The sequence below is a fragment of the Antechinus flavipes genome, chromosome 1 (genome assembly GCF_016432865.1).
Source record: "Antechinus flavipes isolate AdamAnt ecotype Samford, QLD, Australia chromosome 1, AdamAnt_v2, whole genome shotgun sequence".
Lineage (NCBI taxonomy): Eukaryota > Metazoa > Chordata > Mammalia > Dasyuromorphia > Dasyuridae > Antechinus > Antechinus flavipes.
This window is the reverse complement of record NC_067398.1, coordinates 2,753,687-2,775,847: the sequence shown is the minus strand read 5'-3', so window position 1 is coordinate 2,775,847 and position 22,161 is coordinate 2,753,687. Positions and strand designations below refer to the sequence as shown.

Here is a 22,161-nt window from a genome sequence, read left to right as displayed (position 1 = left end):
CCAACTGGGAGCTTATAGTAAATGACCCTAAGGAAATAGGGATTTGGATTTGGTAACCTCAGATTTGGGCTCCTTCTTACTCTGACTCTGATCCCTAAATCTGACAGACCTAGGAACCCCACTAAAGGGTCAGGTTCTCTGACAAACGGATCAGGGGTGTTGGAAATGAAAGTGCCCTGGGAGACTGCCTGGCTTTGAACCCAAGGAGAAAGAAGAAGAAAATGGATTCTTTTTGATAGTAAATAAAGGTTCCCTTCACCCAACCATGACTGGATGCATGGCATCTCCAAAATCTGTTTTGTGGGAAAAATAGAATAAGGAAGGAAGGAGAGACCTGCTGGGACCGGTGTCTCCTCTGGCTTTGATGGGTATAAAACACAGGGCATCATTGCCTTGTAATATGTTATATAGTGACAAAACAGAGAGAGACAGAGAAAGAAACAGAGAAACAGACAGAGACAGAGAGAGACACAGGAGGAGAGAGAGAGGGAGAGAGACAGAGAGAGACACAGGAGAGAGAGAGAGAGAGAGAGAGAGAGAGAGAGAGAGAGAGAGAGAGAGAGAGAGAGAGAGAGAGAGAGAGAGAGAGAGAACCTCAGTGGACCACTGTATTTCTTGACAATATGGTAATATGGGATTCTAGACCCTCCTACATTGTTGGGCTCCAAACAGCTTTCTGAGGACGCTGGCTATCCCAGTTTAAAATGCTCCACTGTTTGACTAATATTGGGGACAGAAAGCTGGGGTTCATGCCATCCTGGCCCCACAGTGATAAGGACCACGCTTAGGTGAAGGGGAAGCTCAGTTCTCCAAGAGTCTCCACATCTGTAGATCCCAGCATCTGAAGGAGTTGGAAAGTAGCCTTTACTGACACAGGTGTTGCTTGTGGACTGGGAATGAGATAAATTGGAGGCAGAGGGAAGAGGAGGGAGGTCAGATGATGCAACGGCCTCTCAGTGGGGAGCTCAGAGAACAGCGACGGCCTCTCAGTCTCCTCTCACAGGAAGAGATCCATTCTAGGGGTCTGAGTGAGACCGCCAGCAGCCACTGGCCGGTGGCTCCCACGGCACAACACCAAAGCATCAGACCACGTTGTCCAGAGAAGGTCAGTGCTCCTGCTGGGGTCTCCGGTAACACAGGCTTACCTCAGGTACCGGTGGGTTTCTTCAGACACACAGACATCTTTTATTAGACAAGTATATTTGAATTCTAACTGCTTCCTGCTCCCCTCCCCCCAATTCCCCTGCGAAGGGCATTGCCTCCAGTCTCCATTCAGTGGTTGACTAAATGCGTTTCCTAAACAAACTTCCACTCTGTTTCCATTCTCACCGTTGCTCAGTAGTTTGGGTGTTTGTGGGTGTTTGTGGGTGTCCGTGTGTGTGCATTTGACATTTACAGTCTGGATCCCCTGGGGGTCATCAGAACCGACAATGTCCATCCGAAGAGGCCGCTGGCCGCTGTCGGCCAAAGTTTCCACTGCCCCAAGTGGGCACAGAATCAGATGTTTTCTAGGATGTCCAGAGGCACCAGGCCCTTCTTTCTGCCACTGCAGACCTTGATGAAGCCGTCTCGTCCCTCTTCTGAGGTCACACAGATCTGAATTCAAAGGAAAGGAAGGAGAAGGCTCAGGGTGTGGTCCCCACTTTGGTGAAGGGAATGACTTTTCAGGGAGGGGGGAAAATCCCAGAAGAGTGAGTTCATGGCAGGTGGCCTTGACTTTGGGGGAGGGTGGGAGCTGAGTTGAAGTCACATGAGCATGACTGAAGTCTTGAGGTCCTTCAGCCCACCATTACCTTCTACAGAGGGGCGCTGCCAGTGTGTCTAGCCTTCCAGATGGGATCTGATCATGGCAGAAGAAAGGCGCTGATTCTGCCAAGCTCAGGATCTGGAAGCCTTGCCTTCCGTGCCATTCTCTCGTGGCCATGCTGGAAGGCTGGGAATCATGGGCTGCTACCCTCTATAAAGGGTTAATTTTGTGAGTGAGCAGGGGGGCAGTGGACACTAACCAAGAGCAGCCTCCTTCCCCACCGACTTAAAGACAGGAATGTCCTTCAAGACGTGCAGGAGGAAGATTGCTGGGGATGGGGGGGGGTAGATAGCTGGAGTGCAGACGTGGAGAAAGGTCCAAGGACACTGGGGGCCCCTCTCTTGAGAGGGGAGGGAAGGCTTTGGGCAAGAGCTGCTCACGGTGAGTGAATGCGGCTCGGTGAAAGCCCCACCATCCCATTCACCTGCAGAGGGCTGACTGTACGGCGCGGTGCTTCGCTAACCCTAGCTGCAGCGATCCAGTAATTGTTGCAGGGAATCTTCCCAGGGATGTCCCGGGACCCCCTCTGCGACGTGGAAGGGAGTGCAAAGGCCCTGACGCGTACCTCCCCTTTGTGCTACTTTGCTGCAGTCCCCGGCCTCAAGGGCAGCCCCTTTTGGATTACAAACAGGTCATTTCCTAGGCTTGATGGCTGCTGAAGGACATTGTCTAGCAGTATCATCGGTCGTGGGTTTCACGACCCACTTTCTCTTGTGTGGAGGGAGCAGAGACTGTGCTCACCTGTCACTGACTAACAGCTGGTACCAACTCACAGCCCTGTAACATGGGGGGCAGCAAAGAGCGGTCCTCCCGCAAAATCACTCTCATAAATGCACAGTTCCTGCTAAGTGGTTGGAATCTTCTAAAAAAAATGTTGTAAAAGCGACTTAGTGGTAGATTGGAACCGTCTCATTTGGGAATTTAAGGAGCAGACGGTGGCCAGACGTTGGGTCCGGGGGGGCCGAGCTGGGCCAGGATTGGACAAGGAGAGGAGGGGGGTTGGCTTGTCCTGGGGAAAGGGCACGCCGCTGTTGGCGACCTCCACCTGATGTCCAAAGCAAAGGCTCGTCTTTTTTTCACATTGGCCTTTTTGTGGCCATGCTGCAGGGTGGTCACGGTCCCACAGTCCGAAGGCCGTGGGCAACTCAGAGGGCAACGGAGGGAGGGGGGCCGGGGGCGGACACGGCATCTTAATACCAAAGAAGGTGCTGGAGAAGCTCCACAGAGAGAGGCCGGCCTGGAAAAGGGGGGGTGGCTCAGATGACAAGGGCCAGGGATGAGAGACCCCGAGAAAGGTCTCTGACATGGTGGCTGGGCCCCTCTGGGTTGGGGGGGCAGGACTGGTGGCCCAACTTCAGAGGAGGGGAGGGAGCACGTCCTGGGATGGGATCATGGATTCCCACCAAAGGCTGGAGATCTCTCTTGTTCCGAATGAGTGGATGTGTGGGACTCTGAGCGTGTCCTGCAGAAGGATGGGAGTTTTGGCCATTTAGTTCTGGATCTCTGGTTAATTGGTGCAGGGTCTGACCAGGGAGTAAATGCCAGATGAGTTGCAGCCTTAGAGCTACCTGGGTGTCTGAGAAGTTCGGTGACTTGCCGTCATTATGGGTTAAAAGCCGCCCTTGAAGCAGATCTTCTAGAGGCCTCCCTCTCCACTCCCCAGGACCTTGTACCAAATGCACTTCACAGTCAGGGAGTTTTGCTGGCGTGAAGAAGCTGGGGGAGGGGGGCCAGAGCCCCTGGCCTTGGGCGAGGGCCCTACCCTAGACTCTAAGGTAAAAGGGCTGAACCAGGGAGCAGCCCTAAGCCCGAGCTCCTAGAAGCTCATTCACATAGGATTCCCAAAACTGGGAGCTGAGGCTTGCCACAGACGCTCAGCCAACCCTCGCTGGCACACTCCAGCCTCCTCTTCCCGGCCTGGCCCAAGCCCAGCTTCCTCGAGCTTCAGTTCACCCGCCTCTTCTCCGGGAGGCTCCCCTTGTCCCTCAGAGCAACACAAAGCTCTCCTGCCTTCTATTTGCCCGGAACCTGCTGCTTATCTCAATGCAACAAGGGGAAAAATGGGGGAAACCCAAATCTTCTGGGTATTTTGTGATGAAAAACCCTTTGCCTCAAAAGTTTCTATAGCAACCACTTGGAGGAAAGTACTTGGTATCTCTGGGGAGAAGGAGCCGTCCTGGGCCCCGAAGTTGGGTCCTCATGGACCCAAAGAGGCGGAGCTGGGGCTGAGAATTGTAGGCAGCTCCCCAAGGCCACATGAACCCCCGGCTGTCCTGTTGGACCCCTCTCTGTCCCTCTGTCCTCCCCAAGACACATGTTATCAGTCGGCTCTGCGACATGGGTCCGAGAACCTGACCCAGAGAGGGGACAGAGGGGATTCTGCCCACAGGGAGGATGACTTCCTCTTCCCCCACAATAGTGAGAGTCTGGCTAGGCTGTCCTACTGTGCGTCTGGGGAGTCCCACAGAGGCTGGTTCCTAAAGGCAGGTAGCCAGCCCATTTCCCAGCCTCTCCCCGAATCCCGCTCCCTTTGTGGCACTGTGAACACCATGCCCAAGTCTCCATCTCTGCCCTGCCTGCCTCTCGGGGTCTCAGAGACAAGCTGCTCCCTTCCGTTGCAGCCCCAGGCTCGGGGAGAAATGGCTCCCTGTGTACAAGGGCAAAGGGGGGTTGTGAGAATCGGAATACAGACGACCTGCTCTCGAGGGCTGAGCTCAAGGAAGGGGCTGGACAGTTGGGGGTCAAGCTAGGGTCTGAGAAGGAAGCACAGGCACATGGAGCTGCAAATTTCAAGGGAACAAGAAAGGGATTAAACACAGAAAACGAGCAGGGCAGTGATTCATGGGCCCAGCTGCCTTCTGCCTCAGATGTATTGGAGAGCGGGAAATCCAAAGCCTCGGGGTGGACCCGAGCAGATCCGGGAAGTCTGCCCACCTGACTAAGTTTGCCCCTGGCTCGATGGGAGCCAGAGCCTAGAGGCCCTATGGGCAGTTGGAGGGACCATGGGCAGTCAGTCGGAGGGACCATGGACAGTCAGTCGGAGGGCCCATGGACAGTCAGAGGCACCATGGGCACTCGGAGGCGCCATGGGCAGTCGGAGGCGCCATGGGCACTCAGAGGCACCATGGGCACTCGGAGCCCTGAGATCTGAGAGGCAAAGTGGGAGAAGGCTGGCAGAGCGGGGGCCCGGCCTCACCTCTGGCCTCTCCTCGCCAGGGCTCCTCAGTGCTGTCTTCAGGACTGACCCTTGCGCCAGCCAGGGCAGGATCCCCTCGGGGGGTCCCCCTGTGATGAGGAGGCACCAAGCCTGTAAGCAGGCTGGCTGGGAGAGCCGGCCAGGAGGGGCTTATTCCCCCAAGAAGCCGGCTCTTGGATTCCACCTCTGAGTTGCCTTATCTGGAGGCCAGAGGCCCAAGGCTGCCGGGAGCAGGGCTGACAGCACAGGCTAAATGCTAATGACAGTGGCCCCTGTGTCTGCAGTGCTTTGAACTCCTAGAGCACTTTCTGGTCGTTCCCTCACTGAAGCCCCCAAAACCCTTTGAGGGGGTGCTGGTCTCGCCTACAGGGGCACAGAGAAGCGGAGGCTGAGCAGCTGACCCAGCTCCTGAGCCCCCTCTCCCGACTCCTGTCCTGCAGCACCCCCAGGACACCACTCTGCCCTCCTCATCTCTGCATGTCTAACCCCCTCCCCCAAATGGCCACATTGAAGGCTACAGCATTGTTGTGGGCAGAGAGACTGCTGGGGGGCTCGGGAGATAGAGAACTAGACCTGGGAGTCGGGATAGCAGACAATCAGCTGCAGGATCCTGGGTAAGGCACGGCCTCAGTTTCCTCATCTGTAAAATAGGGCTAATATCAGGTCTTCCTCCCAAAGTTTTCGTGAGGATTAAATGAAATAATGCTTGTGAGGTGCTTTGCAAATTTGTAAGAGTTCTGTAACTTGGCGAGTTATGAAAGTTCCCTGGAGAGGCGCCGTGCTTGTTCTCACCACCATCCCCTGCTTCCTGCTCTAGAATGATCAGATTGCCGACCCGGGCTCCCCTTTCCCGGGAGCTGCGCTCGCCACCCACCTGGTTCTCCTTCAGGGTGATCTGTCCCTGCTCTTTGCAGCCAATGAAGGTCTGCACACACTTGAAAATCTTCTCCTCCGGCTGCACACGCTGGACAAAGTTGGCGGGAAAAAACCCCGTCCGGTCTTGGATTTTCCCCTGAAACGTGAAGAGGAGCGTGAGTGCGTCTCCTTCAGGGGGCTACAGATGACTAACAAAAGGGGGCGGGGATACATCACCTTCCACCAGTCTTCATTGGAGTCCTCGAGGAGAGTGACCACGTCTCCTGGCCTGGAAGGAGAGAGAGAGGCCCTCTGGCTTAGGAGGTGCGGGCTGAGGGCCGAGTGCTCGCGGGACCCCCGAGGGACGCGGGAAGGGGCCAGACCTGGGAAGACGTCCCCTGGGGATGTTCCCGACCTCCCTCGGGAGCTCCTTTTAATATCTGCCCTCTGCACACAGACCCCCCGGGGAGTACGGCGCCAGCACCAGTAAGAGAAAGCTGGCTGCCAGCGTGGCCCCCTGGGGAGGGACTCTGGTCCGGCAGAGGAAGAAGAGCCTTCTGCCCCCGGGAGATGTGTCGTCAGGAAAAGCCAGGGGGTCAATGTCTGGATCAGAGAGTGCGCGGAGTGGACCATGTTACAAGGCACCGGGAGGGCAAGGAGCGCCTTGAACGTCAGAGGGAGTGATGGAGATGCGTGAGGGTCAGTGAGGAAGGGAAATGGCCAGTTCCACACTTCAAGAAAATCCCTTTCTAACCGAGTAAGGGTAAACGTGGAGAGGGGAGAAACCCGAGGCAGCGAGACCGAGCAAAATCCTCTGGCCTGGTCCGGGCACGAGATGTTGTGCGAGCTGGGGCTGGATTAGAACTCGGGGCTCCTGACTCCAGGCCCCGTGCTCGTGCTTAACCCACTGCCCATCACTAGTGGCCTCTAATGGACGGGCTGGTTTCGATTGTTCCCCTCCCCAAAGGAGATGAGCTTGCCTGTGGAACGGGCCCAGAAAGAGCCCAAAGCATCAAATGTCCCCGAGCTCCCGGGCCCTCTGTGCACGGTGGGGGGTTTGCTGTAGTTCTGGTACCTGAAGGGCTGAATTCCAGCCCTGCTTCTGCCTTTCCGAACCTCCCCCCCCCCCCAGAGAGGGCCTGACATCTGGAGCTGCGAGAGGCCCCGGAGCCCGTCCCACCCAGCCTCACTTTCCAGATAAAACGCTGATGACCAGAGAGGGTCACCAGTGGCGGAGCCCGGCCCGAAGCCCAGTGCCCTTTCCGTGCCTTGTTCTCCCTCTAGGTTAGACTCGCCAGCTAATATGTAAAGGCCAAAAATCCTCACACCCCAGAACCAAGCAAAGAGCGGCTTTGCTCCCCTGCCTTGTGCTGGGGCTTTGCAGCACGGAGCCGGCCCCAGAGCAGAGCTGCCCGTTTCCTTCCGCCCCACTTTAGCTCAGTCTGTAGTAAAGCTTCTGGGCTTTGTGGTGTCCTTCTCTTGTGCTAATTCTAGCGAGCTGCCGTTGACATCTTTTTATCGTACAGATCCTGAGCTCAGCCCTGGGGGGGACGCTCAGAGGCATCTGTGCTGGGGATAAGCCAGACCCTGCTGGGATCCCTGCCGCCCTCCCCATCGGGGATGGGCGCTTAGACGGGGGTCACCTGGACGTAGCAGAAATCCCGGGGACCTCAAAATGCTTCCTGAGCTTCAGCTGGGGCACAAGGGAGAAGATGAGAACTCCCATGGCTGAGGCGCCCAGAAGGCCGGCTCTCCGAGGGGCTCCCGGCTCTCCGAGGGGCTCCCGGCCCTCCGAGGGGCGCCCGGCTCTCCTTCCCTCTGCTTTGAGAACATACCCTGAAGCAGGGAGCTCAGCACTGGCCACAGGATTCATCTCCAGGGCCAACGCACCTCACGCCCTGGCGGTCTCCACCTCCCACCAACGCCGCTGCTCCATTCTGTGTCTAGCAGTCCTGAATGTGACCCAAGTCAACAGCAACAACTGGGCCAGTTTCAGGGAGAGCAGCCACTAAACCCCATCCGTCACCAACCCAGGGAGAGCTCATCTTGGTGGACCAAAGCTTAGAGACGAGAGAGCTGGGGAGTCCTCAGAGAACCCTGTCAGTCAAGTCTCCTTCCTTCTGAGAAGCTTGGGGAAGTTTCAGGGAGAAGAGGAAAGGGATGGAGTGTGGGAGAGGGGAGGACCAAGGAGAGAGGGGGAGGGGAAGATAGAGTAAGGTCAGGAGAGGAAGATGGAGCTGGAGAGGAGAGGGGAGCCAGACTGGAGGATGATTCGGGTGAACAATGAGGATGGTACGAATATTGCTTCATCTCAAAAATCCACGAGCAGCCCTCCCCAAGACATGGGGGTGGGGGCTTGTAAATCATTCCAGATCCTTCTCCCTGAGCCTCCTAGCTGAGGATGCTGGAGTTTAAGCAGCATGGGAGCAGATTTTCCCATGCCCCACTTTTCCAGAAGCCAGCACTAGCAAAGCATTTCAGCAGCTTTAATTGCTAATTAACTTCCCATTATCTTCAGAGGAAAAAAGGACAAACCCCAAAGGGCCCATCTGGCCTGGAAGATTCTCCCCTTTCCTGCAGAAACAAGGTTGGAAAATCCATAAACCTCCTCATGAGACTTCCTCATATCTCTTAATCTTGATGGGAAAAGAGGAAAATGGCTTTTCACTTGCCCCCGACAGATGAGCACATGGCTGACTGTCCCTTATCGGTGCTCCTGCCTCCCCAGAGCTCTAGTCGGTGCCCAGCAGCCAGGGGCTGCTAGCCTCGGTGGGGCTGGGAGCTGTCCAGAGTTCCGTGTTCTGCAGGGGTCCCTCCCGAGGGGCAAAAGGCTCGGGCCACTTGGTCCACCATTTCTCTAGCTTAACGTAGCTAGTGATTCATGGGAGTCCTGAATGAGCTATTCTTCGATCAGGAACGTTACTGAGACCCAGTGTTTATTTTTCCTTCTTGCCAGGGGAGCCCTGACCTTTCTTACCTCATTTCCAGGTCCTCATTCTCCTGGGGGACAAACTTGTACAAGGCAACGTAGGTGCTGGTCTGTGAGGTGTCTTTGTGCAGGGAGCCCTGAGGGAAGGAGAGAAGAGAGGCAAGGGAATGGCGGCGTGGAGGCCCCTTCCTTTCAGGTGCTCACCCCGAAGGGTGAAGGTGTCCCTCCTTCTCCAGGGCCTCTGGGACCTGCGCTGGCTTCCACTCCCACCCTTGGCGTGTGCCGGAATTGTCTGACTCTGCTCGTGTTTCCAGATGCTCATTAATGGGAAGGCTGGGGGGGGGGTCTGGGGGAGGATGGGGTCAGAGACCACAGAGATCAGGGGATTTCTCCCTTCTCTGACCCCGGCCAAGAACCCGAAAATGGATGGACTTGGACTTTCCTAGTCAGACAAGCAGGAGGGGTTCCCAAGCTACATAAGCAGATGCCAGCTGTTTGGTAGGGCAAGATGGCTGGGCCCACAGGGCAGGCTTGGGGTGGGCATCGAGAGCCACTTCGGGTCTGTTGGCTGGTTTATCTACTTCAGAGCAAGGAGGGAAAGACTCTAGTCTTTTCAGGAGAATGACCCTTACCTGGGCCTTGACTGACCCAGTGTTGGACAGGGGGATACACTATCGGGCCCCAAGGCTGAGGAACTGGATTTCTTTCCTCCACTCATTCTGCCATTTACTCATCCCTCCCACCATCCACCTGTCCATTTGGCAAACACTTATTGAACTCCTCCTGGGCCCATCTTGAGAGAGACCTCAAGGGCAGGAAGCTCTGTGTCCATGCTACCTCGGGCACACTCTGCCTGCATGGTCCTGGGCAAGTCACTCGGGGCCTCGGTCTCTAGTCTAGGCAACTCTATAACTCCTAAGTTTTGAGGGAGGTGCTGGCCCACACTGGTAAGGGATTTCCCTCACCTGGGAGTTCCTCGGCCCAGTCCTCACCTCGGCACCTGTACGTGACACAGCCAAACCCTAGGATGGGTCCCTGCCCTCGAGGAGTGACAGGGCAGTGTAGATGACGGCTGTACCCCCAGGAGGATCCATCCACCCATCATGTAGTCTTTGCCACTGGCTCTGACTTAGGCTTCCTATCTTCTTCCCCTTGGAGTGCTCTTGTCTAGCCTCCATGGCCTCTTGCTTTTCCTCCAAACAACAGATCCCCCATCTGGGATGAGCCCCCTTGCCCTTTATCTCTCGGGATGCCTAGGATCCTCGGATCTAGCTCGAGCCCTGCTTTCTACACGAGCTCTTTCCTCCTCTCTGGCTGCTTGTGCCCTGCTTGCTCCTTCCCCATTTCCTTGTGTCTAATGGGCATAAATATATACAGAACAGGTGCCAGTCTGCCCGGGCAGGGCAGTGTCCTCATGCCAGTGAAATCCCAGGCAGCTCTGGCTCCTACCCGTGAATCTCTGTATCCTGTACATGCTGGTTTTTTTCTCCTGAGGGCAGGGATTGTTTTGTTTTTGACTTTGTGGACAAATGTGGAGTCAGTGTGGGGGCTTCTTGACTCTATCCAAGCTTGGTACTCGGCCTCTATCCTTACCACTGGTCCGTGGACTGGCTCCCTTCCTTCTCATGCCTATGGTTGGGTCAGATACTTCCAGGGATGCTCAGGAACCATTTCGCCCCTGGGCCTCCTAGCACCCCACCCCCTCCTACGTGCCAGACCATCCCGGGGATGGAGGGAGCAGGGCTATTGATGGAGGCCCCACTTTGTATGCCCAGGCTCCTCCCAAATGCCGCTGTTCTCTGAAAAATTACCCCCAATGCCCCATGGGAATGCACTTTTCCCTACTTTGGTGAATATGGGGCCATTCGTGGTCTTCAAGTCTTCTCTGATGTAATCGGACCTGTTTTCAGGATATGTGAACACTGTGAAGGAGAGCACACACACGACAAGTCCTCAGGACTGGCCAGGGCCAGCCCCACACACCCTCTGGCCACTACGGACACCCTGCCCTTTCTCCTGCTCGGAGCCGAGCAGGATCTTCCTTCGCTGGGGGACTTTGGGACTGGTGGTCTGAGTTCCCAGGAGACAGTCAGTCTCTGAATTATAGGTTCAAGTTTCTCTTTGTTTTTCTTTAGGCTCTAAGCCATTTTCTTGAATCTCCTAATTTGAAGGAAAGGGAGCTCTGTATGATTGTGGGAAAAACTCCCATATTCCCCTGCACCATCCTAACTGGCTTTATTTTCACTTGCTTTGTACATACTGAGCCAGGTTGGAGTTTGTTTTCAATTGGTGTGAATGCTGTAGCACATTCACAGCCATCCTCCTCTCTCCCCCTCTACCTGGATCGCCACAATGGCATCCTGGTCTCCCTGCTTTGTCTTTCCCCTCTCCAACCCATCTTCTACGTGGCTGCTCAATGATTCTCCTAAAGAACAAGTCTGCCGTGTCACTCTCCTACTCATGAAACCCCCCAGCTCCCTAGTGCCCCCAGGAGCAAACACAAATACAGTCCGACTCATCTTCCCAGCCACCGGACCCTGCTCCCTTTCATGCTGTCTCCAGTCCTGCCCTGGTCCAACCCAATCACCTTTTCTCTTTCCCCCATCCCCCTTTATCTTTCCCCCATCCCCCATCCCCCATCCTTGGGATGCCTTGACAAATTAGCCCACTTCTAGGGAAACTCGTAAATTAGGCCAGGGCAGCAAAGTGCACAGAGTGAATGTTGCGCCTTTGGATGGCAGTCGGCAAGCTCTGAAGTGGCGGGGGGCGAGGGAAACCAGAAGTTGTACCCAAGAATTAGAGGGGACACAACATGAGCTTTACTGTATTGCTGTGTAAGCATCTTCCCATGATCCACTGGGAACCTGCCTGTGCAGTGTGGCTGGGGCCAGAAATGGGACAGAGGGAAAGGAGCCTGCCCTGTTCCCATGCTTGTGACTCGAGCGGTTCTGAGATGAGCTCAGACCAGCGGCTCTCTCTTTTCTACTCACCACTGTTGCTGCGCCTCCTGCTGGGCTCAAAAAATACTCCGGGCACTTCTTCTGGGACCTCTCCAAGGTCTGAGATCTATGAGAAGAGAGGAGGGTGAGCTGGGGATCGGGGCCACATCCCCGGGCCGGGACAGGGAGGCCTTTGGGGGGCGTGTTGCCCGCATCCCTGGGCCAGGACAGGGAGGCCGTTGGGGGGCATGTTGCCTGCATCCTGGGCTGGGGCGGGGGTTTGTTGCCCCCAGCTGGAGACACCGATAGGATTTCAACAAAAGGACTATGTGCTTCCCGTCAGTTTCTCTTAGGGCTCTTTGGGGCATGAGCTGTTTGGACAGGTCTGGGTGCAGGGCTGGCCCCACCAATGAAGAGTGGGATCTGGGGTTGGGGCCATAAGTTGACATTAATGTTGGGGACAATCCCTCTGGGCCCTTGGTCCTGCAGGTGGAGAAGGACTTCTGGGATCTGCTGAATTTCTGCCAAGCAATTCCCTTCTCTGCCCATGGGCTGCCCAGAGTAACTATAGAAATGGGTGCTGCCATTCCAGCAGATCCCAGCAGCAGGGGGGCCTGGGCACAATTGTGTACTCCGACCAGACAGGAGAATCATGGCAGAGGGAGGCTTGGCCCTTTGTGCTCCGCCTTCCCCTCTAATGGAATGGGAGCATTTTCTTTTTCATTTAATCACAAGCAATCTCATTGCTATTCATAGTTTTGACCACGAGTCTCTCACCCTTGGCCCCACTTTGGGTATGACACTTACCCAAGAAAGCAGAGAAACCTGATGAGAAATTCTAAATGGTGGCCTTTTCCAACTGCACCTGGGCTCCTGCTGTGGCTCAGCATATGTGGGGAGCCAGTGTGGATGGTCCTCTGCCCATGGCCCTCCCCATCATGCTCTCCCCTCACCCCCTCTGCACCCCGGGACTAGACATTCTAGCATCAGGGCTGGTTTGTGTGAGCTGGAAAAAGGCTGTCCCTCACATCCACACTTCCAGAACAGACACTGAAGGAGCCAATGAGGGAATGTGATGAACAATGGGGAGAAAATGCAATAGGCACCAAACCCTGGCCACTGAGGTCCATCTTAGGCAGTCACATCATCCCAATATGCCTTTCCCCCCTCCCTCTCTGTCTGTCTCTTTCTCTCCTCTTCCCTTTTTCCTTCACTCCTCCAACCTTCCTGCTTTCTCTCCTTCCCTCTTTCTTTCCTTCCTTTCTCCCTCTTTACTCCATGCTTTGTCTTCTTCCCAATTTCTTTTCCTCCTTTTTAACCTTTGTACTACTGGGCATATATCCTAAGAAGGTCAAAGAAAGATAGCTCCAATATAGACTTAGCAGCAATGTTTCTGGAAACTAAAATCTGGAAGTCACTGGATGAGCGTGTGTGTGTGCGTGCGTGTGCTCACGCACATGCTGAACAAACTGTGGTTCACAGATTTAATAGTATATGAAGATGGAGAATTCAGAGAAACATGGGAAGACCTGCATGAACTGATGCAGAGTGAAGAAGGCAGAACCTGGAGAATGGTCTAGACAGAGACTACAATAATGTAAATGAAAACACCACTAAAAGGCAGCTGAACTCTGAATAATTATTGTGAGGACCAGTCTCGATTCAGGAAGATGGATGATGAACCACACTTTCCCTCCTCTCTATAGAGAGGCAGGGAACTATGGGAACAGAACATATTGATTGGTTTAGTTATGAGGGAGAGTTAGAGGGGATGTATATTGGCAAATAATTGTATAAAAATTACAGGTATCATTGAAACTTCATTTCAAATTGATCCTTTGTTAAGTAGTCTTTATTAAATTGATCCTTTGTTAAATATTCCATTTATTTGAAGTCCCAGAAATTTTTGCACCCATGGAGGGAGAAATATTTCCTGCTCTCTGTCAAGGGTAGGAACTGGGAGGATTTCCAACACTCCAGCTAATAAGCCTAAAGCAATCCTTAACCCATCCTCCTCTCACTGTATCCCCTTCTCTCCCCATCTAATCAGTTGTGAAATCTTGATTCTGCCTGACATCTCTGAATCAAGGTAGTCACTTCCCATTACAGTACTTTAAGCTACATTTCAGAGGGACTAGAACCAGAGCCCCTTAATTGTCCTCCTATTTCAGCTCAGTCTCCTTAATTCCACTCAATTGCCCAAATCATCTTCTTAAGGCATCTTAACAATGTCTCAACTGTTCAATAATTTCCTATCCTTGGAAGATAAACTATAGACACCTTGAATCGACATTAAAAGCCCTTTGAGCTCTCTTCCTAGTCTGACATCACATTACCCACTTTTACATACTCAATGTTCCACACATACTGGTCCATTTACTATTCCCTCAGCTCGCCTTGCCAGGCCTTTGGATAAGCTCTCTCTCCTGTTGGAGATGGGTTCTCTCCTGGTTTCTTTCTGTCTCTCAGAATTCTTATCTCCATTCAGTTGCCACTTCTTTTGGGGGTGAGTGAGATAAATTTCATGATTCCCCCAGGAATGTTCTCTTCTTCCTCAGATTTCTTGGAGTTTATTTACTTCTCAGTGCCCATACTCATTTGGAATGAAAGCTCTTGGAGCATTCATCTGCCATGGATTCCAAGTATCTTGCAAAGTGCCTAATACATGATAAATGTTTGTTGGATTAAATTGAATTGCAGAGACTGAGTTTTTAGAACTTTGTCTCATCTACTCTTCAGGCTGTTCACTGTGTTAAGTAACTGATCTCTGGAGAAAACATCCTTTGTGAGGGTTAGAGGTCTTATCTCTTTCTGCACAATTTTAGGCAGTCCTTAGGCAGACTCTAGAGAGTCTAAAAAGCCTGTTGTTAAAGTCAAAGAACTTTTAAGTAAGGAAGTAGGGACTCTCTAAGTTCTGATCATAGGCTTTCCACACTGGTCTATTGGAGTCCCTGTAGTTTCTGAGACCTCAGTCTCTGATGCAGAGAGACTGAGGTAATTGGGTATCTCTGATTAAGATGTTTCAAAGCAGGAGTGGAGCCAAGATGGCAGAGAATAGACAGAACCTTGCCTGAACTCTTCTTGGTTTCCCTCAATCAACAGCAGACCAAGATTCTGAACAAAATTTGGAGTGACAGAACCCACAAATATTTGGAGTGTAACAAATTTCCAGCAGAAGATATCTTAGAAGGACTTCAGGAAAGGTTTGTCTCAATCAGACAGGGGGAGTGAGGGAAACACAGCCCAGCACAAGTGTAGCACAGAGAGGCTCATGATGTAGAGTATAAAACGCCTGTCACCAGCCCTGTAGAGGAAGTTCAGGAATATCTCCCCTGACCTAGGAGCAGACCTCAACCTTTAAAAACGAGCAAAAAAATCAAAAAGAGCTCTGACTATAGATAGCTATTATAGAGATAGGGAGAACAGATCTGAGGGCACTAAAGGCAAAATACCTCCAGATGAAGCCACAATGGGAGATATGAACTGATCTCCAACTCAAAAAGCACTCTTGGAAGAATTCAAAGAGGATCTTAAACGAGTTAGAAGAAAAACAGGGAAATGAAACAAAAGCTTTGCTGAAGACTTTGGAAAAGAAAACACAGAAAATGTCTGAAGAAAACAACTCCTTAGAAAACGAAATTGGTGAAATGGAAAAAGAAAATAACTTTTAAAAATACAATTGGTGAAATGGATAAAAAGAAAAACCCCTTAAAAATAGAATTGGTGAAATGGGGAAAAAATCCGATGAACAAAACAACTCCTTTAAAAATTCAATTGGTCAAATGCAAAAGGAGGTTTAAAAAAGCTAACTGAAGAAAATAATTCACTAAAAATTAGAACTGAACAAATTGAAGTGAATAGTTCAATGAGACATCAAGAATCAAACAGTCAAAAAGAAAACAAACAACAAAAAAAAGAGAAAATAGAAGAAAATGTAAAGTATTTCACTGGAAAAATAACTGATCTGGAAAACGGATCCAGGACACAATCTAAGAATTATTGGACAACCTGAAAACCATGATGAAAAAAAGAGCCTGGATAACATCTTTCAAGAAATCATGAAGGAAAACTACTCTAATATCCTAGAACCAGGGGGTAAAATAGCGCATTAAAAGAATCCACAAATTATTTTCTGAAAGAGACTTGAAAATGAGAACTCCAAGGAATATTGTAGCTAAATTCCAGAATTATCAGATCAAAGAGAAAATTCTGCAAGCAGCCAGAAAGAAACAATTCAAATATCGAGGAGCCACAATCAGGATTACCCAGAACCTAGCAGTTTCCACTTTAAAGGATCAAAGGGTCTGAAATATGATATTCCAGAGAGCAAAGGAGCTTGTACTGTAGCCAAGAATCAATTACCCAGCATGAAATAAGGGATTTTCAATTATTTTTGATGAAAAGACCAGAGCTGAACAGAAAATTTGATCTTCAAATACAGAGCTCAAAAGAAACATGAGAAGGTAAAGAGGGAAGGGGAAAAAAAAACCTATGTTTTTTAAAGGTTAAAATGTTTACATTCCAACATGGAAAATGATATGTGGAATTCTTGAGAACTGTATCTTTGGAAGGGGTATACTTAGAGGGAATTTGTATAATTTGACTTTATTGTGATGATATAAAAAAGAAACTGGGTTGGAAAAGGGATTGTACTAGAAGAGGAAAGGGAAGATAAAATGGGGTAAATTACATCACATGAAGAGGTAAAAACGACTTATTACAGTTGAAAGAAAGAAGGGAGGGGAATGAGAATTGTTTGAACCTTAATCTCACTGGATTTGGTTCAAAGAGATATCATACATATTTAGTTTGATATAGAAATTTGTCTCACTCTATAGGGAAGCAGGAGGGGAAAAAGGAAAGGAGAGAGGGAAGCTAATAGAAATGAAAGCAGAAGTAGATGGGGAAAGGAATAAAAAAGGGGAAGAGGCTGAAAAATGGAGGGCAGATTGAGGAAGGTAGTGGTCAGAAGGAAAACACTGCTGAGGAGGGAAAGGAGGAAAGGAGAGAGAAAAGTATAACTTGGGAAAATAGGACAGTGGGAAATACAGAATTAGTCATTTTAACTGTGAATATGAATGGCATGAACTCTCCCATAAAACAAAAATGGATTGCAGAGTGGATTAAAAGCTAAAATCCTACAATATGTTGTTTATAAGAAACACATTTGAAGCAGAGAGACATATACAGAGTAGAGGTAAAAGACTGAAACAGAATCTATTATGCTTTAGCTGAAGTAAAAAAAAAAAAGCAGAGGTAACAATCCTGATCTCAGATCAAGTAAAAGCAAAAAAAGAGAGAGAGAGAGAGACAAGGAAGGAAACTACATCTTGCTAAAGGATACCATAGATAATGATGTGATATCAATATTAGACAGATGTGCCAAATGATATAGCATCCAAATTACTAGAGGGGAAATTAAGAGAGTTGCAAGAAGAAATAGCAAAACTATACCAGGGGGGAGATCTCAACCTCACTCTATCAGAACTAGGTAAATCGAACCACAAAATAAAGTTAAGGAGGTAAATAGTTTTAGAAAAGTTAGCTATGATAGGCTTTTGGAAAAAGGTGAATGGGGATAGAAAGGATTATACTTTTTTCTTGGTGGTATATGGAACCTACACAAAAATTGACTATGTATTAGGACATTAAAAACCTCAAGATGCTTCAGTATATCATTCCTTTGGTTTGAAAGGACTGTGCCAGTATTTAACATGGAGCCATGATTCATTCAGAGGAAGTCTTGTGAGTTCAGTTGGTTCCTAATCGTAACAGTTCTAAATCTCACAATCACCATCTCTTGATCACACCATGTCCAGTTCACATCATCTCTAGCTCAGTCTCTAATTCATACATCTCCAGATCACCCCATTTCCAAATTACAACATCTATAGCTCACATCATCTCTAATTCACCCCATCTCCAGTTCACACTATGCCTAGTTTATACCATTTCTTGATCACCCATGACCAGCTCATACCACCTTCTCATCACACCATCTCCACTTCACACCATCTCCAGATCACTCCGTCCTCCTCTTCCCTTTGGGTAAATTTGTCTGGTGTTGTCTCATCACCACATGCTCTGGAAATGCTAAGCAACTGACAGCTTCCCAGGGGCTCTCACTCATCCAAGCTCCAGAACATCAGCATATTACAAGTGACTCAGACAGAGCATCTCCCAGTGGCACAGCCTTTTCTGTTGGGTGCTGAATTGCCTGTGCCTCTTGCTGGCATGCTAGTTGCCTCTTCACCACCTCTCCTCAGTATTTCCTGAGTGTTTTCACACGGTCAGCTTAGACTCAATTATGTTTTAGCATTGTTTCTGGACAGAAGGAGCTTAGCAATATGGCAGTGAGTACTGACTTTCTGACTGCTGTGCCTCTTGGCTGGCTGTACCCATACTGATCCAGTGCTCATTGAGTGAAGGGAGTGGTAACAAAGTATCTTTGTGCCAGGAGGAGAGTGGACAACCCCATGGTCTCCACAACCAGGGGAGTCTTCTCCATCAACTGGGCTATCCTAGGGAGTAGGAGGGCTCACAGACCTCACTGGGCTGAGTCTTTTCTCATTTTCTTCTCATGTGTTTAGCACAGTGTGTGGCACATAGTAGGTGCTTAATAAATGTTTATTGATGGATCTCAGAGCTGAGAAAGACTGTTGAGCTGTGAGTTGGATTATGCCTTGTACCAGGAGGACTTGACTTCTCCAGTGGCCCACGTAGCTGAGCGACATCAGTCTAGCTTTGGATTGAGGAGGGAAATAAGGCATAATTGGGGAAGGACTGGAAACAAATCAAGAGGTCAAAGCTCTTCCCAAGCCTGGGCTTGACTGGGGCCCAGGACTGATTCTATCTGAGATTTCCTTGTGTCCCATTGAGGTGGTTCATTCATTCATTTAACAAACATATTAAGCACCTACTCTGGGCTGGGCACTGGTGAGAATTATAGGCTGTATGTGCTTTTTGCTTTGTAGGATGGGATAAAATACATCTACAGGTGACTTAGAAATAGGAGACTGCTAAAAGTGAGCTGGTGGGGAGGCAGCTGGCCAGATCAGGGCACATTCTCACGGGGAGGCAGGCTCTGAGTCCCAGCTCTAGAGTGCCTCTCTAGCCCCAAGTACTCTCCACCCAGCATGATCACCCTCATCCTGTACTGAGGAGAAGATACTGCACAAAGTCACATGGCTGACAAGCGATGGAAGTGACCCTGGAACCTAGGTGGCCAGACTGCTCCGCCATGCCGCAGCTCTTGGAGGGGGAAGGGAAGGCTCAAAGGGGCCATGCTGCTCAGGGGGAGGCACAGGTAGGAGAGGAAGGAGCAGGGGCCACAAAACTGCCTGGGGAGCCTGGTGGTCTCCCTGGGGGTGAGGACATCCCCAAAGACATCTCAGTGGGAACAAATGTAAGATGCACCCCAATAATTGGGGTTCCCATAGTCCCTCACTGAATGCTTTTTTGTGATATCAATATGATGTGATATCAATATTAGACAGATGTGCCAAATGATATAGCATCCAAATTACTAGAGGGGAAATTAAGAGAGTTGCAAGAAGAAATAGCAGAGGTCTGGCTTCCCTTTCCCAGAAGAGTGCCAGCTTTCGGGGCGGGGCAGTTACTCTTTCCCTCCCTTTCACTCTGTACCTCTCTTTCTTCTCCATCTCTGTCTCTCTCTTCCTGTCTCTTTGTCTGTCTCTCTCTCCTTCCTCTGTCTCTCTCTCCTTGATCTCTGCACCCTTGTCACCTGGCCTGCTGCCTGGCTAAATAAACAGGCAAGAAATAGGAGGTGTTTCCGAAATGCCCGGAGATTGAGACGCTTTGCGAGCAAGTATCAGCAGAGGGAGAAAGAGGAGGATTACCGAGTTCCGGTTGGGAGAACTGGATCCGCTCCCCGAGCTCGACTTCTTGGTTTTCTGAGCCAGGGACGTGCCAAATCGGAGAGTCTCGTAGACTGGGTCCACCTTGTTGCCACAGGCTGAAAGCAGAAGACAGGAAGTCCATGAGGGGGGCGCCTCCCAGCCAGGTCCCTCCCCGACCTCTGGTCCCTCCCGGGGGGCCTTTCCCCACCCCTCCCCCAGCCCAGACCTCGCCCCGCCATCTGGTGGGTCAGTCCTGAGCACGAGGGGCTGGCGTCCATGGGAGGCTGCGGGCACGGGCCACACCTGTCCCCCCTGATTCTGGGCCCTTCCTAAGCAGGCAGGAAACTTTGCCCCTCTATTCCTCAAGTCAACGTTCTCGTCTGGACCGGAAAGTCTGGGACTCCGGGAGAGAGACAGCCTGGAGAGCGGCACTAGGCTCCCTCAAGGGCACAGATGGGGGGAGCGAGTCTTCCCAGGTTTCCTGGATTTGGGGCTCCCCAAATGCCCCAAAGGACAGAGGAGGGAGGCCGAGGCCCTGGGACAGTGAGGAGAAAGCCAGGAAGAACGGGACAGAAATAAAACCGGAAAGCTTGGTACATTCGGGGTTATCTCCCCAAGGAAAAAGGCGAGGGATGATGGAGGCTTGGGGCCCCGAACTTCCCTATCCCTTGGACAGCCAGGAATAAGAGAGGGGGAAGGAGTCCGGGGTCAGGGCGAGGCTCACCCACAGCCCGTGCCCGCTCCCCACTCACCAATGGGCATGACTTCTCTGATGCAGCCAAACTGCTCCTGGATGAGTAAGGGGGAGCTGTAGTAGCGCCGGAAGCCCTTGGGCTGCAGAAACAGAGAAGGACGGAACGGTGGCGGCAGGAACAACATGGTCACCCCCTCCCACGTCCTCCTCCCTGAGGGCAGCTCCCTCTCTGCTGGAGGGCATGGAGCCCCCCTGCTCAGCCTGCCAAGGAACCTACCTCCCTGTGTTCTGTCCTCAGCGGAGGGAAAACAAGGTTGTGAGGAGTCCGATTATGTGGGGGGTCCTGCCTGGCGTGGGGGAGTGGCTGCTGGGGTCTCCCGGAGGCTCTTCTCTTCCCCCCCCTCCCCACCTGCCGTGACTGGGACGGGGCAGCAGGGACAGCCCCCTCACGGCCCATGACCCCCTTTCCTCTCATGAGAGCAGCATGGCCCCAGCGGGAGGCCACCCCCCCCAGGCCGCTGGCTTACCAGTTTGCCCATGCAGCGCTGGGGGCCCAGGCCGTCCGCACACTTGTGGTGGAGACTCATCTTGCACGCTTTGCAGCGCAGGCCCTGCTTGGCGTTGCCCCCTGTGGAAGACAGCAGGGACGGTGTCAGAGGCCAGGGGCTCCCTGCCGGGCTGTCCTGCCTCCCGGCCTGGGCACCAAGCCTCGGCTGCAGAGGAAACTTCTGCCCTTCAAAGTCCTGAGGGGCCACGGCCCTGTGGGGATCCCGAGATCTCCCCTGGCTCATCCCACGGCCCTGTGGGGATCCTGAGATCTCCCCGGCTCATCCCACGGCCCTGTGGGGATCCCGAGATCTCCCCTGGCTCATCCCACGGCCCTGTGGGGATCCCGAGATCTCCCCTGGCTCGTCCCACGGCCCTGTGGGGATCCCGAGATCTCCCCTGGCTCATCCTACGGCCCTGTGGGGATCCCGAGATCTCCCCTGGCTCGTCCCACGGCCCTGTGGGGATCCCGAGATCTCCCCTGGATCATCCCCTCCTGTCTGCCCCCCCCCTGCTCCTGACTCACTTGCTCTCTCCTCCTCCCCCTCCCCCATACTCTGAAACGAAATGGAAGGGGGCTGTTTTTCTCCACACAGTGGGAGCTTCCCGAGGGCAGGGAGGGGCCTGTTTCATTTCCTCCCCATGTTTCCCTGCCTGATGGGGAGCAGGTAGGAGGTCCTTAAGAAATGTTTGTTGAATGAATGATGGATCTTTGCTAGGCTAGAGGAGAAAGACTCTCAGTAATAAAATCAAAGTTCTTGGAGTCTTGGAAAATCCCATGAGCCTCTGCTCCTCCCGCCCAGGCCCAGGGGGTCTCAGAGGACACGGAAGCCGGGCTGCTCCTCTGGTCAGGTCTCCATCAGCCAGCGCTCTACACGGGCAATATCCAGCCCTCATGTCCTAAGGGCATTTTAAGGTTTCTTTCTTAACAACAGTCTCACATGGAGATGAGAATGCCTGGGGAGGCAGAGTCACTCCCGTCTGTCTCGGGTCAGGGGCGACGGCCATTCCTTCTGCCCCCCCTTTGTCATTGTGACCTGTGGCCGACGGAGGAGCTGCCCGGGGTGGGGAAGAGCACGGCCCCAGGAAGGGCAGACGGACGATGGCACAGGGTGTGAGCCGGGCAGGGAGGCGGCATCGTGAGCGGGTGGGCCCCTGCCCTCACTCCATGGCTTCTGGATGGCCCCCGGCTTCTCCAGGGCTCCGAGGCTTCCCTGAGCCCTCCGCCCAATCCACTGCCGAGGCAGCTTGATTTTACCTTCTCCACGTGCTCCGTCTCCCCTTTTCCCTCAGAGGGCCCCTGGGGCGCATTATTATACTTTTATGTGTAGAAATA

General features: G+C 52.1%; 1 protein-coding gene across 1 annotated transcript in view; it reads right to left on the bottom strand.

Moving 5' to 3' along the window:
- Positions 1–579: 579 nt before the first annotated feature.
- STAC (SH3 and cysteine rich domain) overlaps positions 580–22,161 on the bottom strand; it is a 62,901-nt gene continuing 41,319 nt past the window's right edge. Inside the window, exons 3-11 of the mRNA XM_051977482.1 lie at positions 20,807–20,907; positions 20,338–20,419; positions 19,586–19,701; positions 11,778–11,853; positions 10,633–10,709; positions 8,836–8,924; positions 6,096–6,147; positions 5,878–6,015; positions 580–1,596 (exon numbers count right to left, since the gene is read on the bottom strand). Coding sequence (XP_051833442.1) covers positions 1,498–1,596; positions 5,878–6,015; positions 6,096–6,147; positions 8,836–8,924; positions 10,633–10,709; positions 11,778–11,853; positions 19,586–19,701; positions 20,338–20,419; positions 20,807–20,907 — 830 coding nt within the window. The 3' untranslated portion in view covers positions 580–1,497. The remainder of the gene's footprint in view (positions 1,597–5,877; positions 6,016–6,095; positions 6,148–8,835; positions 8,925–10,632; positions 10,710–11,777; positions 11,854–19,585; positions 19,702–20,337; positions 20,420–20,806; positions 20,908–22,161) is intronic.